The sequence below is a fragment of the Phacochoerus africanus genome, chromosome 11, assembly GCF_016906955.1.
Source record: "Phacochoerus africanus isolate WHEZ1 chromosome 11, ROS_Pafr_v1, whole genome shotgun sequence".
NCBI classification, from domain to species: Eukaryota; Metazoa; Chordata; class Mammalia; order Artiodactyla; family Suidae; genus Phacochoerus; species Phacochoerus africanus.
In genome coordinates, this window is record NC_062554.1 from 135,669,811 (window position 1) to 135,682,662 (window position 12,852).

The 12,852-nt window shown below is 51.5% G+C and overlaps 1 protein-coding gene across 16 annotated transcripts in view; it reads left to right on the plus strand.

Annotated features, from left to right (window-relative positions):
* Positions 1–12,852, plus strand: part of IKZF1 (IKAROS family zinc finger 1) — a 92,901-nt gene that overhangs the window by 13,334 nt on the left and 66,715 nt on the right. For 13 of the 16 annotated variants that reach the window (XM_047752718.1, XM_047752732.1, XM_047752723.1 and 10 more), the window contains exons 2-3: positions 1,868–1,921; positions 11,457–11,576. In XM_047752718.1, the coding sequence (XP_047608674.1) occupies positions 1,882–1,921; positions 11,457–11,576 (160 nt within the window). In that variant the 5' untranslated portion in view covers positions 1,868–1,881. The other 3 variants (XM_047752722.1, XM_047752724.1, XM_047752717.1) reach the window with 2 other exon arrangements.

The window sequence follows — 12,852 nt, forward strand, 5'->3', positions numbered from 1 at the left end:
ACAAAAAAAATTCAAAGTCAGCAGAGTAAAAATCGGGGGCTAGGTATTTGTGGCAGCCAGATTGAGTCTCCTGTCCGTCTCATCCGTCAGCACGGGGACAGGCCAGGAACGGTTTGTGATGCGCCACCGTAAAGTACGGTATTTGTCTTCAGTAAACTGGATCCCCCTGCCGAGGGCGGGGTGAGGACCAAGGTTTTTCTCGTTTGAGTCTGTCTCGTTTCTTTAAAATTGTTTTGACAGTTTCAGGGGAATCATCGAGGTTTTTTGCTTTATTTATTTTTATTTTTTTGCCTTTTTTACTGAAAGGATGTGAGATTTTGGACATATTGCTTCTTGGTGACACGGTGCTGGTTTTGTGTTTGCTTCTGGGCTTGGCGTGTCTGGCTTTGGCGGGTTTGTGCCGCCCCCCCCCCCGCCCCCCCAGTCTTGGGGCTGAAACACAGGTGGGCTCTGGGGCCTTTTTCCCTTCTGGGGTCACGGGTTATACCCCCTAAGGCACACACTTGCGTTGGAAATGGTTGTCACAACTCAGATGGGCACAGTGGCTTTCGGAAATAGGTGCAGACCCTTCCCCAGCCAGAAAAAAGTGCAGGTCGTTAGGTCTTCATGACCAGCACAGACGTGACGGAAACTGAAAGTCGGAATCCCAGACGCGCCACGCCGTGGCTGGTACCTGCACACCCAGACCTGGCCTCTGTCCGCGCCGTGCTTTCAGCCTCACGGCAGACGCTAAGGCCCATCATTGTCCAAGCAGCTGCTGAAAACAGGTCGGCAAGCTCAGACCCACACACCTGCGCCAGAGAGGCAGAGGTGGTCCCCCCTGAAAGAGGTGACCTGATTCGACTGAGCAGACAGGCCGGTGTGCAGGTTGAAGGTGGCTCTTCTGAAAGGTGTCCAGCATAAATGAGCAGGCTTGGTTGAGGTCGCCTTCGGCTGGGCCCCAGATTTCTCATCCACAGAGCTGCCAGATGTCACCTGCCAGGGCACCTGTGACCCGTGAGGTGCCGACCGGGCCCCTGAGTGCTGGGGGCAGCCCAGCCCTCCCTCCTGCCCCGGTGATGGTGGCGGCCGGCCTGCAGCAGGCACAGCGGTCCCCATCGCCAACCGAGAGAAGCTCTCCCAGGCTGGTTTCTGTCTTTACCCTGTGATCCGAGGGGCCAGCCGTCTGTCAGCAGAACGGGAAGGTCGGAGCACCCTCGGGCCTGGTTTTGCTGCCGCCCTGGGCTTTCCTCCTTCCTGTGTCAGAGCCTGGCGGAGTCAGAGGCAAGGGCCCTGAAAGAGTTGGGGACAAAGCCAGCAGTGCGCGTGGCCCATCTGCCAGGCTGGAGGTGTATTCATTATTGATGGAGGGAGCGTGGTGGCTGCTCAGATATGCAGCCCTGCCTGGGTAAATGAGACATTCTTCAGCAAATTGCTTCGTTTTTTGATTGCTGATTGTACGCGTGTCACCAAGCTGACTCAAGGTTCATCGATGCATGCTCAGTAAATTAGAAAGAACATAACTATGGATCAGCCAAGAGAATGAATTCTGTGCCTACAATGACCCAGGGCCATTTAATTTTCTGCTTAATTTTGTTGCAGTCAGTTTGCATTTTGGGTTATTATGCAGTAGGAAATTAACAATAAATAACAAATTTGGTCCTCCTGTGCTTGTAATGATATTTTTATAAATCTTTGTAATGCTGTTTTTCAAAGGATCAAGGTCTGTGCCAGTCTGATACTCGAGCAAGTGTGGGAGAGGAAAATGCATCATTCTTGGTAGACGGCCTTGTTGTTAAGTAGCACGGGTCTTCTTTATCGCTCTTTCTCCCTCTCCGATCTCATGAGTAATTTGCCTTAAACTAAAATCCCTTCCTCTCTTTCTCAGATAACCTGAGGACAATGGACGCTGATGAGAGTCAAGACGTGTCCCAAGTTTCAGGTGAGAGCCTGTGCGTGGAAGGGGAGGTCAGAGAGAGGGCGCCGCCGGTACCCTGGACTCAAAGCCAAGGTGCTGGCCGGCCGCGGGGGAGGCAGAGGGCAGGCCGGCCGGAGGAGAGGCCCGGGTGCTTGTGGGTATCAGGCTTCCCCTTCTCCTCTCACCTCTCGCTTTCCCAGTGTGACACCCTGGCTAGAGAAACCTCCGAGGGAAAATTAGGCTTCCTGTTCCGTCTGAGAGCCAGTTGGAAAGCATGCAGTTGCTGGTGCTACTCCTGGGGAGGAAAAAGGACCCATTGCTCTGTCTTGGCCTCCAACCAGACACCAGTGAGGGTGCAGGAGAGAGAGAGAGAAAGAGGGAGGAGAGGGGAGGAGGCGGGTGGAGGTAGAAGAGCAGAAAGGACTTGGAGAAGAGCTGGGGGCACAATTCAGAATGCTGGTTAAGTGTGGAGACAGAGCTGCTCCCCTGGACCAGGTGGATTTCAAGTCCCGTTGGATGTGGCTGTTCCCCTCAGTCACCGGAGACCCGGGGCATGGCCGCTCCTAGTGGGAGATGAGGCCCAAAGCCGATTCCACTGGCCCATTGGATGATGCCCAGGAGGGCAGACCCGCAGCCAGGCTAGTAGAGCCTGGGCAGCTCAGTGGGCAGAGGCGCAGGAAGCCCACCACCCTGCTGGCCCCAACCCCGGGGTCCGGTTGTTACTGAACCCTGCCTCTGGGTCTCGGTCAGTCCAGTCTGCGATGGAAAGCAGAGCGGAGCCTGCGCTGCGGCCCTGCCTGTGGCTGCTCCCGGGGAACGTGCAGGAGAGGGACTCGGGGTTCCTCGGCCTGGAGACGGACCACCTGCTGCAGGAAGTAGCCCTGGACGTGCTCTCACCGGGGCACAGGGAGGTTCAGCCGTGCTCGCTGCAGCACTGGCGCCCAGGCTGGAAGACACTTCGTCCGTCCCTGCGCCCGTTCACTCAGCTCTTGGCAGTCTGACTCTAGCCGTACAGAAAGACACATCCAAGGTGCACGAGAAGGTGCAAACCGCATGTTTCCTGAGGAGGTGCGCAAAGCAGAATTCTTGCTTTTTATACTGATTTTTATTGTTTCCATTATAGCTGGTTTACAGTGTTCTGTCCACTTTCCACGTACAGCAAGGGGACCCAGTCACATACGTGTACAGGTTCTTTGTTCGCACGTGATCATGCTCCTTCATAAGTGACTCGACCTAGTCCCCAGTGCCACATAGCAGGGTCCCTTTGCTTATCCATTCCAAAGGCAAGAGTCTGCGTCTATGAACCCCAAGCGCCCCGTCCATCCCACTCCCTCCCCCTCCCCCTTGGCAACCACAAGTCTGTTCTCCAAGCGCATGAGTTTCTTTTCTGTGGAAAGGTTCATTTGTGCAAAGCAGAATCCTTATTCTTTTTTTTTTTTTTTTTTTGGCTACACGTGGAAGTTCCAGGCCAGGGATTGAACCTATGCCTTAGCAGCAACCAGAGCCATAGCAGTAACACCACCAGGTCCTGAACCCATTGAGCCACCAGGGAATTCCCATGGATCTTGTTTGTTACAATAAAAACAAATCACACACACACTTTCCACATGGCTGTGTGTAGGTTTAAGGAAATTCTGGATCAGTACTTACCGTGTGCCCCCGCCGTCCCCGCTTCCAGGAAGACTGGGGTGGGGGCAGGGGTGGGTGTGGTAGAGGAGGGGAGGCAGACTTTGGTTTTCGTCTTCTGCCTTTCAGCATTATTTGGATGTATTCCCCTTAAGTAATCCTTCTTCTTTTTTTAATTATTATAGTTGATTTACAATGCTGTGCCAGTTTCTGCTGTACAGCAAAGTGACTCAGTCACACCTGTGGACACATTCTTTTCTTATGTTCTTTTCTATCATATTCTGTCTCAAGAGACTGGACAGAGTCCCCTGTGCTGTACAGCAGGACCCCGTTGCTCATCCATTCTAAATGTCAGAGTTTGCATCTCCTGACACCGAACTCCCCGTCCGTCCATCCCCCTCCCGCCCCCTCCTGCTTGGCATACTTTGTCTCCTAAACAGAAGTATCCACAACAACAGTAAAACTATTTAAGAAAAACAAAAGAATGCTGGCTCTTTGCAGCCTCTCCTTGGGCTTGGCTGGGACCTGGTCGTGCTGGTGGGGCCCGAGGAGAGGCGGAGTCCAGCTCCATTCCCTAGGATGACAGACGGTGGCTGGACGTGATGAGAGGGTCAGAGACACGGGGTGTTAAAAACGCCCGAGGCACAGAGAGACCCTTTCTTTCATTGTTTCTGCTCTTCTGCCTTCCCCTTGCTGCTTTCTTCCTGGGAAGCTTCTCCATCGGCTTCTGACATGATGCCCTGAAGGGGAGACTCCTCTGATCAGTGCAGACGCTGCCCGTTCCAAACGCAAAGCCAAAACCGGAGCCTAGGCCCACAGCTCTAGAATGTTCTGTAGGAAGAGCAGGTCAATATTCCGATCGCCTAGGTTGGTAACAAACATACCAAAAGCCTCGTTTCTTGTCCTAATTTTCTTGCCCTTAGCGTTATGCTCAACACTCAATCCGTCTGGGCAGTGGCTGTTTGCAGAGAAGGGTGTCAGGGCTGGGGGCCTTAGGATGCAAGACTGCCTGAGAAAGACAACTTCAGTGTGAAAAGACTCAAGATTTGGTCTGAAATTTGGTTTTGTGTGCTCCTAGCAAGAGAAGGGTACCTCGAGTGCTTTGCACGAATTCTTTGGTTTGGTTCAACTTGGAGTGTTCTCAGTAGTGCTCAGAGCACCTGAGGACTTTCTTCTGAAGGATTTGAAGACTTCTTTGTTGTTGTTTGTTTGTTTAATGGCCTCACCCACAGCCCGTGGAAGTTCCCAGGCCAGGGATTGAATCTGAGCTGAAACTTCTGCAACACGAGATCCTTTAACCCGTGCCTCTGTAGGGACCCGAGCCACTTCAGTCGGATTCTTAACCCACTGTGCCATGGTGGGAACTCCAGAGAATTCTTTTTCTGCTTCTTGCAGCTTCTGTAAATCATGTCCCTTTTCCTTTTTCGTCTCTAAATCGGAGGGAAGGGGCAGTTGTGGAATAACGATGCACGTCTAGTCAAGCAGAAGTTGACATGTTTTTTTATAAGGGCCACACTTGCGGCATATGGAGCTTCCCAGGCTAAGGGTCGCATCGGAGTGACAGCTGCCGGCCTACACCACAGCTCACGGCAACGCCAGATCCTTAACCCACTGAGCAAGGCCTGGGGTTGAACCCGCAACCTCATGGTTGCTCATCGGATTCATTTCTGCTGTGCCATGTGACAGGAACTCCGAAGTTGACCTTCTTGATGTGAGGTCTGAGGACGAGGCTCTGAATGATCCCTTTGCCCATAAAATTATTCCTTGTTATGTTCTGTTCCCAGAGAAGAAAAATAGGGTTTTTCCCCCCTAAGTGGAGCCTTATAAGGTTGCCGCTATCATAGGTTAAAAAATGTTACACAAAATTCCTTTGTTCCAGTGGGTTAAGGACCCAGCATTGTCACTGCTGTGGCTTGGTGGCTGCTGTGGCGCAGGTTCGATCCCTGGCCTGGGAACTTGTGCATGCCTGGGTGAGGCCAAAAAAAAACAAAAAAAATGCTTCTGTATCAGCAGTTATATAAGGGCTCACCTAATATATGTGACATACTCACTGGAAAAAACAGAAATCATTAATGTCTGAGTTTTTTTCCAACAACCTGTTTCTTTCTTCCCTGGGGTGTCCTCCGTGAGGACGGAGCCCTGGTTTACTGCGGATAATAGACACTCAGGAGCTCTTTCCCCCCTTGCCTCCACTTGTGTTGGGAAGAGCTGCTGAGCAGGCTTCGAGGAGAGTCTGTCTAAAGCAAGCCATCCTTCCCTTTAGAGCACAGCTTCATTCTTTCGGTAAGTTCTCTCTCTCTCTCTCTCTTTCTTCTTCTTTGAAACGCTTTCCAAACAACTGGTTATGTGTGTGCACAGGTTTTATTTAGGTTTCCCAGGGAAGAGTCAACCCGTGGGGAGAGGGGATGGTGAGACCTGTAGCAGCATCTCCCCTCTGCCTCCAACTCTGGGACGGCAGTTTTCCTTGCCTCCTGGACCACTCTCGTGCCCTCTGCAAACAGGGAACCAGGGGCCGTTGAGCTTATGGGATGCTCAGGCTCTGAGGGCCCTAAGGCTCCTTGGATGCTTCCTCACTGGGAATATGTCACGTTTGTTGGAGCAGGGAAGCCAGAAATGGGCCCTGTAGACAGACATCGCCTGCCTGGGGCAGCGAGGCCCGTCTGTGCTGAGGCATCAGGGCAGATGTTAATCCCAGCAAGTCGCGTGGACTGAGTGTGTGGAATTCACCAAACAGCACACTCAGCGTTTTTCTCGTTTCAACTTACAAGACCCCAGGGAAGAAGCTCTAGGAACGTCCTCCGCTGGCAGGAAGCAGAGACTCGGAAAGTTTCAATAATTGATCCGAGGTCCCAAGGGAACCGGACAGGCGTTGGGTACAGGCTTCCCACCATCCTGTAGCGCGACAGTCAGTGTTTTTCATTCACCCCCAGGAATTCTGCTCACCTGGGCAATTGCTTGTGGTAAAAACTCATGCAGTGGCAAGACGGGAATCGCAGAACTGTTTGAGAAATTATTTGCTTGCTGTTGATAAGCTGATTAAACAATTTTCCCATCTGTTTGGCCCCAAACACTGGTCGTAGGTAATGCTTTAGTTGAAATGTGGGCAGTAGATAAATTATACATAAATCAGTAAGCAGTTGTTTATTTTCCTAAAGACATGAAATTACATTGATCGCACCTCTTAAATTCTTCCATTTAAATACCTGATTCCTTGCTGTCTCCAGTTCTCTGTGACATTCTGCTTGCACTTGGGGAAGTAAGGACTCTTGGTGCTGCCACACCTTGGCTTTCCATAATACAGTGTCTATAACACACTTAATAAATTGTGTAATACATAATATGTCAATATAACATAGCAGTATATTACTGAAATAATACAGTAGTTTCAGTTTACAAACTAAGACCAAAATAAGACCATAGAAAATAAGACCATAAGCGTACTTAGCCTTTTCCCGTCCACACGTATCATTGCTGTTTTATCCTCACAACCCCGTGCCCCGAGCCAGAATCGTGCTCTTTAGCCTCACTTTCCCCTTGAGAAAAGGGACTTATTCCACGTTCCCCCTCATCTTACTTGGCCAAGTCAGAGCTAACGTCCAGTCACCATGTGCTGTGATCGGACATGTGCTGACTTGACTGAATAGCTTTATTTTTGTGTCTCTTCTCGTCTTCCTATGGTTCTTGTGTTTTAAGTGGCTGGCGGGGTTAATTTGTCTAAAATCAACACCTAAGACGAGGGTCGCTGCTCATGAAGGTTTCGACCAAGCGCTAAGGTGTCGCTGGCAGCAATATCCAGCAGAGACAGAATCCCAGGGCCGCTGAGGACAAAGGCTCCCGCCAGTGATTCGTGTCTCAGCAGCCACTGCCCAGACTTGGGGGCTTTTAGGCAAATCAGATGATCTCTTAAAAACCACCGCTGAGCAGAGGCGAGGCCGAGTGACAGCGGGGCGCCTGGCGGGCGAGTGGCCATGTCTTGCCCGCTCTCCTCCCGCCCTGACTCTGTCTCAGAAGCCACTGTGCACGTCGAGCCTGCTGTTTTAGCCTCCCTCTGCACGGGGGGTGCCTACGGATCGATCCGACCCGGGGCGTTAGAATCACGGCCCACACCTCCTGCATTATTCCTGGTCCCCTCACGCAGGACACAGGGAAAGCACTGCGATGCCACGTGAGGGCTGGCATTCGGCTCAGCGCCCGAGACCAAGCAGGCGGAAGCACGTCTGGTGCCTCAACGAGTTGTCGTTGCTCTTGTTCCTGAGAAACAGATCGACTCAATTTTCTTTGAATTCTATTGAAGTGTCTTCTCTACAGCAGAGTGACTCAGTTAGACACATGCATACATTCTTTTTCGTTTTCGTTTCCATGATGGTTTATCACAGGATCCTGGATAGAGGTCCCTGTGCTGCACAGCAGGCTCTTGTTGTCCATCCATCCTACGGACAGTAGTTTGTCTGCTCACCCCAAACTCCCGGTCCTTCCTCCACCACTTCCTCCTCCTTAAGTCTGATCAGCTCAATTTTTACAAAGGTGGTTTGGAGGCATTTTCCCACGAATTGAGCAGAGCAGAGAAACAGCACCCCTTCACCAGGCAGGTCCTGATTCCCTGTGACCCCCTTGATTCCACGTGCCCAGGTATCTAACTCCATCCCCCAGTTCTCCAAAGTTCTCACCGGGAAGCCCAGAATGAGCAAAAAACACATAAATAGAGTTAAGTTTCTCGACCTCCTGCTTCCACCCCATAGGAATGACAGCTGGTTAATCAAAAAGCGGCTTGTGCACACCTCACACTCTGCACCCTTAAACACTGGGTCAGATCGTTAGGCCAGGGGCCCCATGGTCAGTAGGGGCTCCTCGGGGTCCTCAGGGAAGAGAGGGGCCCGGGTCTCTCATCTCCCCGCCTCCCCGCCAGGCACTGTCTCACTCTACATAGAAGCCCGGCTTCAGGTGCTGAAGTCCTTTGCGAGAACAAGAGATTTTCATGTGAAGCGAAACAAGTTGGACAAAACTATCGTAAGACACCGCTTATACATGGAATCTAAAAAAGTGATACAAATGAACGTGTTTCAAAACAGAAAGAGACTCACAGCCTTCGCAAACAAACTTACGGTCACCAAAGCGGCCACGTGAGGGAGGGGTAAATTAGGAGTTTGGGGTTAACATGTACACACGCCTATAAATAAAACAGATAAACAGGAGTTCCCGCTGGGGCGGGGTTAAGGATCCAGATGCAGCGGCTTGGGTCTCTGTGGAGGTGTGGGTTCAATCCCCACCTGGCGCAGTGGGTCAAAGGATCCCGCGTTGCTGCAGCGCCGGTGTAGGTCACAGCTGCAGCTCAGATTCAATTCCTGGCCTGGAACTTCCGTACGCCATGGGTGTGGCCGTAAAAACAGAAAAAGCTAAGCAGCAAGTTATACATCTGTATCTGCATCGCTTTGCTGGACATCTGAAACTAACATGTTAAATCAACTATACTTCAATAATTTTTAAAAGTTATTCTTAGCAAAAAAGAGAAAAGAGCCTCTGACCCCCTCCCTGAGGGCCTCGAAGTGGGAGTCCGTTACTCTAGGAAATCCTAAGGAAGAGAGTCGTCAGGTGGTTTTCATGCTTCCTGCTGCTCCTATTCCGGGCTCTTCCCCATTTATGAAATAGGTGAAGAGCAGCCCTGAGACCTCAGCCACTTTTAAAGCCTCCTCTTTAGGGTGTTGAAAACCCTAAGTGACGTAAGACACATCCAGTGCAGCACAACGCTTGAGTCACTTTCTCTCTGGCTTTGGTTTTCCCCTGGGAAATTCTTATAATCCTGCCCCATCTTTGTTCATCCTGTACTGGCTCCCCAGAAATACCCAATAATGCTCTTTCTGAAAATCTGCCACCTGGGATGATCACAGGTCAGCTGGAGCATTAAAGGGTCACGTCTGTCTCCCAGAGAACACAGTGCTCTTCCCCAAAGCATCAGCTGGTACCTTGCAGCTTCTGTTTTCATTATTCCCAGAAGGGTCCTCTCCTCTGCTGAGGATGCGTGCACTGGTCCTGCCTGTTCTCTGATGGGTTGTGTGGCTCTTGCAGGTGGTTGATTCAGCCCAACAAGAACATGTCACACTCTGCCTCACCTCGTCCAGGCACACTCCCCTCACCATCTGACACTGTCCTGAGGGTCTGGCTTTCTGGGTGGACATGCCCAGCTGCTGGCCCATGCCAGCCCATCACTTTCCCACTCACCTTCCATCTTCATCTCAGCTGTCTCCCCAGCAGCGCACATGGCATCCAGGGCAGGGGCGGGGCAGGGGATGGGGGTCACCAGCCATTTCCTTGCCTGTGGTTTATGCCTCTTAACTCAATTTTAGGTCCCACCTACATGAGAAGATACAGGGGTTTCAGTTTCAAAGGAACAGGAGCATTTTCTACCCATCCTGGCTTCCCAGGGTTGAATTCCTGGAAGTGGCCGTGAGCTGCCCGATCCTGGAGCTTCTGGTGAAGTTTATCATAATTCAGTCAGAATAGACAGGGCGTCCTGGGGAAGCCTGGTTCACTTGGTCAATGTTGCTTTGTAAATGAGAAGCAAGTTTGGGAGTTGTGTGGATTCTGTGGTATTTTCTTATTTCAAGAATTGGTGTATATATGACTGGGTCACTGTATAGTATATACTGTTCAGCAGAAATTGACACAACACTGTAAATTAATGATACACTAAAAAGCAAAAGCCAAAAACAAACAAACAAAAAAAACCAAAACAAAACCCAAGAATTCCTGGTGACAGGCTTTCTGTGCAGATGAGGACGGAATTATGTTCCTGGGAGGCATGGCATTGCCTGCTCTTCCTCCTTCCAAGCTTGCTGACCCCACCACAGTATCCACATTGGGCATCTGGCAGCAATATTCCCTGGCTCTTGAAAAGAGAGGCAACGGACTCAGAATGCGTGGCTCTGACCAGGTTGCCCAAACAAGTGACCTTCAAAACAAACTCACATGAGGGTGGTGAGCAGACTTGTAAGGGGGTGAAGAGAAACCAGACTTATAGGTAGGCTATTCAGCCGAACACACGCAGAGCCTTAAAAACGTGGATGCTTCTGACCCAGATGTAGAACTTGCAAGGGTGATGCCATTGTGCTCATTAGGAACGCGGGCAAAGGCTGGCTCTTAGCAGGTTCACCACAGAGTTGTTTTATCATTAAAAAAAAAAAAAATGGAGTTCCCATCGTGGCTCAGTGGTGAACGAATCCGACTAAGAACCATGAGGTTGCGGGTTCGATCCCTGGCCTTGCTCAGTGGGTTAAGGATCCGGCGTTGCCGTGAGCTGTGGTGTATGTCACAGACGCGGCTTAGATCCAGCGTGGCTGTGGCTCTGGTGTAGGCCGGGGGCTACAGCTCTGATTTGACCCCAGCCTGGGATTCTCCATGTGCTGCAGAAGTGGCCCTAGAAATGGCAAAAAGACCAGAAAAAAAAAAGATTGAACACAGTCTAAGTTCAAAAGTACAAAAAGGATTTAAGTAAATCCTAGTTGCCTTTGCAAAGGAATATGACACAGTCATTGGGAATAAAGTTGTGGAAATGGAGTCACTGGTCGTGAGAATGTCTAAAGACTAGAGTTGATTTCAATGAAGGAACTATGTCACCGCATCTTACACAGAATATGTGAATATCCATGGATGCGCGCACGCGCACACACACCCCCCGCTCGCCGCAGCTTTGGCCGTGTGACCTCTACAGAGGTCACTGCAGGTGGTTTAGGTGTTGTTTGTGTCTGTGCTCTCCCATTTTGGGGTGCGGAAGTGATGGTCTTATAGAAAAGGGGGGCCGGCTCTCACCCCAACAGGGAATGCGAACTCATCCCAGTCACTCAGGCTAAGCCAAGGTGAGGCCCAGGCCACCCTGCCCCCGGCCCGTCCTCGTGACCGCCACGTCCCCAGACTCCCAAGCTCCCCCTTGTCTCCCCAGGGAAGGAGAGCCCTCCCGTGAGCGACACCGCGGACGATGGCGATGAGCCCATGCCGGTGCCCGAAGACCTGTCCACCACGTCTGGAGGACAGCAGAACTGCAAGGGCGAGAGAGGAGCCGGTGAGTGCCCCCCCCCGCCCCCCCCAACCCCCCGCTTTGTGTGCAGCCCCATGCCCTCCCGGCCTGCGGGGCCGTGGTCTCTGCAGCCCTTCCGTCTGTGGTTTCCCCTCAGCCCCCAAGTTAAGGAAACAAGAAATGCAGGAGGGGGACCCAGCTCCGTGTGGCCGGGAACCCCGCATGGGGAGCGAAGGGGCAGCGTCCATCAGCACCCCCACCCCAAGGAGAGCACAGGGCTGGCACCACCTCCTGTCCTCAGTGCATGGCAGGAATCTCCCGTTTTATGGATGGCAGTGGGTGAAAAATATCCATTTTATGTGTTCTGGCCATCGGGCTATTCATTTTCATAGCTTTTGTTCAGACGGAGCCCAATCTGGCAATTTTAGGTGAACCCTCTCATCGCTTTTTTTTTTTTTTTTTTCATTCTTTTTGGCCACCTTGTGGCATATGGAGTTCCCGGGCCAGGGGTCAGATCTGAACCACAGTTGCGACCTACGCCTCAGCTGTGGCGGTGCTGGATCCTTTAACCCACTGAGCTGGGCTGGGGATCAAACCTGTGTGCCCGTGCTCAGAGATGCCACCCATCCCACTGTGCCACAGTGGGGCCTCCTCACGGCTATTTCTTTCACTGTCTAGTTGAACTCGAAATAGAAAAGTTGATAAATAGAACTTTTTTCATGTTAAAGTACATCTAAATAATCTCAGTGAGCAGACATTTACACACCTTTGGCATGGAAGAGTGCCTGAAAGGGCCTGCAATCCCTGCCCAGGTAGCCTGCCCAGGCTGCCGTTCAGGTTTAGAGAGCTTCTTCCGTCCTCTATGTTAGGAGAAAATTGAGGCCCAGAGAAGTCTGTGGATTAGCCAAGGTCACATGGCAGAGTCAGAAGGGGACTCAAGTTCTGGCTCAAAGCTTTTGCTCCATTGTGCCCTAGCTCATGAGTCAGCGGTCCCTTGGAATACCTGTTTTCTTTTTCCTGTTTTAAAGTAAAGGCTCTGAGCTTGAGCCACTTCTTTGCCCAGAGGAGTGTCGTGAAGGGCACACAGGTAGAACCGAGGTAGGACCGGTCTTGGGTGGAGCCAAGGAGGGCACGTGGGTGAAGCTCCTGGGTCCTGAGCGCCGCCAGGTATCTTCCTGCCAGACATGCTCTCGGGCAACTAAGAAACCAATTTTGTGTGTGTTCATGGGTCTTAGAAATCAGGCAGACCTTGCAGGTTAGGGTTCTTGGGTTTCTTTTTCATGTAGCTGTGCAGGTAGCTGTGCAAACCGGCCAGGGTAGC